This window comes from Penaeus chinensis, chromosome 3, assembly GCF_019202785.1.
Source record: "Penaeus chinensis breed Huanghai No. 1 chromosome 3, ASM1920278v2, whole genome shotgun sequence".
Classification (NCBI taxonomy): Eukaryota; Metazoa; Arthropoda; class Malacostraca; order Decapoda; family Penaeidae; genus Penaeus; species Penaeus chinensis.
Genome location: NC_061821.1, coordinates 442,433 through 447,432, shown reverse-complemented (window position 1 = coordinate 447,432; position 5,000 = coordinate 442,433). Strand labels below are relative to the sequence as shown.

At 36.1% G+C, this 5,000-nt stretch overlaps 1 protein-coding gene across 1 annotated transcript in view; it reads right to left on the bottom strand.

The window, feature by feature from the left end:
• Window positions 1-5,000, bottom strand: part of LOC125039716 (ras-specific guanine nucleotide-releasing factor RalGPS1-like) — a gene marked incomplete in the record, with an annotated part of 30,363 nt that overhangs the window by 24,510 nt on the left and 853 nt on the right. Inside the window, 6 exon segments of the mRNA XM_047633946.1 lie at window positions 125-346; window positions 997-1,222; window positions 1,590-1,732; window positions 2,516-2,679; window positions 3,062-3,161; window positions 4,349-4,495. Coding sequence (XP_047489902.1) covers window positions 125-346; window positions 997-1,222; window positions 1,590-1,732; window positions 2,516-2,679; window positions 3,062-3,161; window positions 4,349-4,495 — 1,002 coding nt within the window.

Sequence of the window (5,000 nt, the reverse complement as noted above, 5' to 3'; positions counted from 1 at the left end):
GACTTCAAAAAAATTCAAAAGACACTGCAATGAGGTAACATGACATATCTAACAGCTGGATTTTGTAAATCTATACACATAGGTCTTTAAAACCACAAACGAAGAGGAAGCAACTCAAACTCACTTTGTCCCTAAGCTCCGAGCCTTGCGATGGCCAGGCACAAACTTGCTCTGGGGCCCATGAGTAGGGCAGCCATGTGTAGGAGGGGGGGCAGGTGGTCTGCCCACTCCAGGCCGCACAGGGGATAGGTTGAGTGAGCTGACTCCTCCCGCCGCATCCGCCACGCTATCTTTGCTGGCACTGTGACTGCTGCTTGGGGTATTTGGCTCCAGCTGGAGGGACAACCTATTGTGTGGAGAAGAAGGTCACCAAATTTGCCAGGACAAGAACCATAGATTATATGCACTATAAGGGACTGACTGAAACTTTGGCCTTCTTCTTAGCAGTTTGCAAGGAAATTTATTCCATTATCCCATTTTACAAAAAATATATTTTTTACAACTTTTGAAGCTACTTTCTTTGCATTTACTTAAACTCATTCTGAGGTATGATTTAATGTTTATATTTTTAATAAAATATATAAAACATTTTATCCCTATTAGAATAAGAAAACAATTACTGAAAAACAAGGAATCTCCTTTACTACATCTTTTAAAGCTAAATACAAAATCAAAACTATATATGAAGAGAGAGAGAGAGAACAGAAAAAAAAAGAAAACACAGGAGCAGGAAGGAGGTAAAAGAGGGATGAAGGAAGGAAAGAAAGAAAGACAGAGGAAGATAAGGAGAAGGAAGGGAGGAAAGAAGGGAAGAGAGGATACAAATATTGAGAGAAGAGGCAGTGAAGGAAATAAGAGGAACAGAATAAAATGGAACTGGAAAAAAAGGAAAACAGATGGATAGCATCAAGATGGAGGAGAGAAAGAGAAAGAGATAGAGAAAGAGAGAGAGAGAGAGAGAGTAAGAGAGAGAGAGATATCATGCTTGCCACATACTTGTAGTGGTCATCCTCCACAAACTTCTGAAGTTCCTCAATGTATCTGACAGAAGCCAGATATGACTGTACATGCTGCAGGTGAGGAAGGGCAGAGTAATCAGACTGCTGGTAATCTGCCAAAACTCTGAGGATGTTGTTCATCTTCAGTTGTCTCTGCTCTGACTCCAGGCCCCCAAAGTGAGGGTGAGCCATGTCGATGTACACTAAATCCGTTAAGAAGAGACCTGTTGGGTTGTGTGAAAAGTATAAAATGGTGTTCGGAGAAGTATGGGTTTCACTTATAAGCTATATATCACATTTTTTTTAACTGAAGACAAATGCAATAAAAATCACGTATCATCAAGAAGATACCTGTATGGTTGTGTGGAAAAAAATATTAAAGTATGTCACATATGAGCTATTTTTATTTTGAAATAACAACTATTTTATTTGCTCCTGTATAAACCAAATAAGGCAACTTACCATATGTATATGATTATGTGTGAAAAATAATTTTACAGGTTTCTTGGTTACCACAAAAAATATTTGTGTACTATCATAACAAAATATGGAAAAATAAGGAGCCACTGAAGGGGAGGAGCCCAGCCTTACCTAGATAGGGGATCATGGGAAGCTTAAGGCTATTGACGTGACTCCTGAGTTGCTCCCAGTTGTTTTTATCACTAAAAAGCTCCACCATCCGCTCATACTGCTGCCGGTCTTTGCGGGAGAGAGCAGCCCAGGTCTTGTTTAATCTGGAAATAAAGGGAGGGTTGAGGGGAGACAAATAAGTGATTTCCTAACTGACCATCAATACTGTTTTTTAATCTAGAACAGTGGGGGTTTAAGAAGGCTAATATTTTATGATGAATCATGATGAAACTCTATGGCTTAGACTACATTTGTCAAGGCACACCAAATGGTATGGGTATTTTTTCCACACTTTTGTAAATATAAAACTGCAGAAACAAAGGTGCATAGTATATATGTACAATTACCAACCAGCTATTTGCAACCTCATAAAAGGCTATTTGGTCATAGCAAGCCTATCATTCAACCAACACCCTATTTTCTGCACTTTAATAACTGACTATCATCAGCAAAGGAAGAAAGGGAATGCGAAGGGAAGACAGAAGGCAATACAAGAAAGAAGAAAGAAATACAAAAGAAGAAAAGGGAGAAGGTGTTGAGGGAGAAGTTGATATAAGTTGATATATTAGTACTAATAATATCATACTGCTGTTGCTGCTACTACTACTATTACAAGTACTACTACTGTAACTACTACTATTATTACTACTACTACTACAACTACTTCTACTATTACTACTAGTCCAACTACAACTAATACATGATGACAATACAAAAAAGTTGATGAGAAGGAAGAACCTAAAAGGAATAAGAGCAGCATAACACCATAATGAAGCAAAACAAACCCTGGCAAAGACAATGGCAATTATAAGAAAAGAAAAGAGAAAAACAAGGAAAATGCTGCTCCACACGTGCAAATCATCTCCATGTGTCTGAGATCATCCTACCTATATATTGGCGCTGACTGTAGTGCACTGACTATAGCAAATTGTGAGTGAAAGTTATTCAATTCATTCAGCTTTTTTGCCACTTTGATGAAATGTCCCATCATCTCGGCCCGGTGCTTCACGCCCCCAGCATTCAGGATCTCCCGCACGACCCAGAAGCTGATCTGTGGGATGGGCGAGGGAAAAAGAAAGAGAGGGATAAATTGGTGAGGATTTATTTTCAATTGGGCAGCATTTGGAATATGCAATATCATTTATAGAATACGATTTGCAAGAGAAAATAATAATGCTTTGTAAAATAGGGTTCAGTGATTTATTATTCAGAAGACAGAATTTCTGAATCTAAAAATCAATATAATGATACTAGTATTACTACTACTAAGAGTAATAATAATAACAACAGTAACAATAACAACAATGATAACAATATAAAAATAACAATAATATGAAAAACTATAATATTTCAAACCAATGAACTCATTAAATTTCATTTCTTTAAAGTTAAACATCCAACAAAAAAAGAAAGAGAAGAGGAGGAATACTTACGTGGTTGAATCTGCGTGTGAATTCAACAATATTTGGTGCTAGCTTCAATTTGTCTTTTTTAGTCCAGCCACAAGACGTAAGTTCCTCTGGTGTGATAGACCTGTGTGAAAACAGAGAGGGAGAAAGAAAATAAAACAATTAGATATTCATTTGTTAATGCACTTCAGTGGTGATGACGACCACAGTGATGATGGTTATTGTACAGGTAACAGTAACAATAATACAAATTCCAAAAATACTACTACTACTACTACTAATAACAACAACAACAATAATAAACAACTATGATCACATTAAATACTAAGCCCCACAAGAGAATAACCAATGATTACCTATGGAATGAGTTAAAATACAAACACAACAACAGCATAATTAATAATATCAATAAGTACATCATAATAATAATGATAATGATAATTGCAATAATGATAGCATTAACAATATTAAGGTTAATGATAATAGCTTAAACCACAATTATACTTTGGAAGTTCAAATAAAACTAGCGGTAAATAATAACTCAAACAAAGGATCATTAAATTTGATTTCTTTAAAGTTAAATGCCCAACTAGATTTCTTATTCCTGAAATTGACCATCACTGATAACATAAGGAAATAGATTGACCTTGAATGCAATGAATATGCTGGATGTCACCCACTTCAAATGGCCAAGTCTTAGCTCAAGCTATTCAACACCAAAATCAGACAAAAACGATCAAGAACACAATGCAAAACATATATGAACCAAATTAAAGATTACCTCAATCAGATACAAACAGCATTCTAGAGAACAATTACCATCTGGAAGTACACTTGTGCCTTGGCTACCAAAGCCTGGGCAGACAAGGCACCCAATGGCAGCAAATGACTACATGCCACGTCCACTGAAACTTTAGTTTTTTACTTACGCTTACACTGAGATGGATCCACAAGGAGTCAATTATTATTCTTACCAATTCTATTTCTTTTTTATTATTTTATTATCTTTATCATTATAATAATAATATTATACAGATTGTGATTTTAATAACAGTGTCAATATCAATGGCTTAAGAGGGGAAAAAATTAACTAAATTCAAGGAATGGTGAAATTAGGTGCCTTCAATATGGCCTTCTAACTGACTCCTTGGTGGCTGGGCACTTGGGGTGCCATCTGTGTGCAATAAAATTTACAAAAGGCCAATGTAGACAGTACATAATCCCATGGCCAATGGGTTAAAGAAGAACACTGATAGCAATAATAATACCAATGATACTAATAACAAAAAACATCCACCAAATTTGACGCACTTAAACACAGGAAAATCCATCCTGGTGATTTGTGTAGCCAGGTCCTCTGGTGCCACCCGCAGCAGGTCGAGCACAGGGGGCATGTCAGCATCCTTGCCCCTTGCAGGCAGGCTAGCCGACTTGTGGCTGTGGATCCGGGGGAGAGTCCTGCCCAAGGGAGAAAAGTAGAGAGAACAACGTAAATTAATTATAGTAGTAATAATGAATATAATAAAAGTAATAATAATAAATATAATTAAAAAAATAATGAACATAATAAAAGTAATAATAATAAATAATGAAAGTAATGGTAATGGATACAATAGTAAATAATATTACAAATAAACTGTGTGAGAGTGACAGTAATATATATGGCTATAGATATGGGGGACAGTCCCATTGAAAAGAAGGAACAAGGGGGGGGGGGGGGTAATTATACATGCAAAGATCAAATGTTGTATACTGAATAAAAAGTATTACATAATATGGAATTTTGTGTGTGCATATTACTTAACCAATAATTTCAATATGGGATACAAGTTAAACACTTAGGGTACTGTCTTGTAAGTGGAAATTATCATACAAACTGCTGCACCTTTTTAACATGCACAACATTTGTGTTTGGGACATTGTGCTATGCTTCAATATTGAACTTTTTGACATTCTCATCACT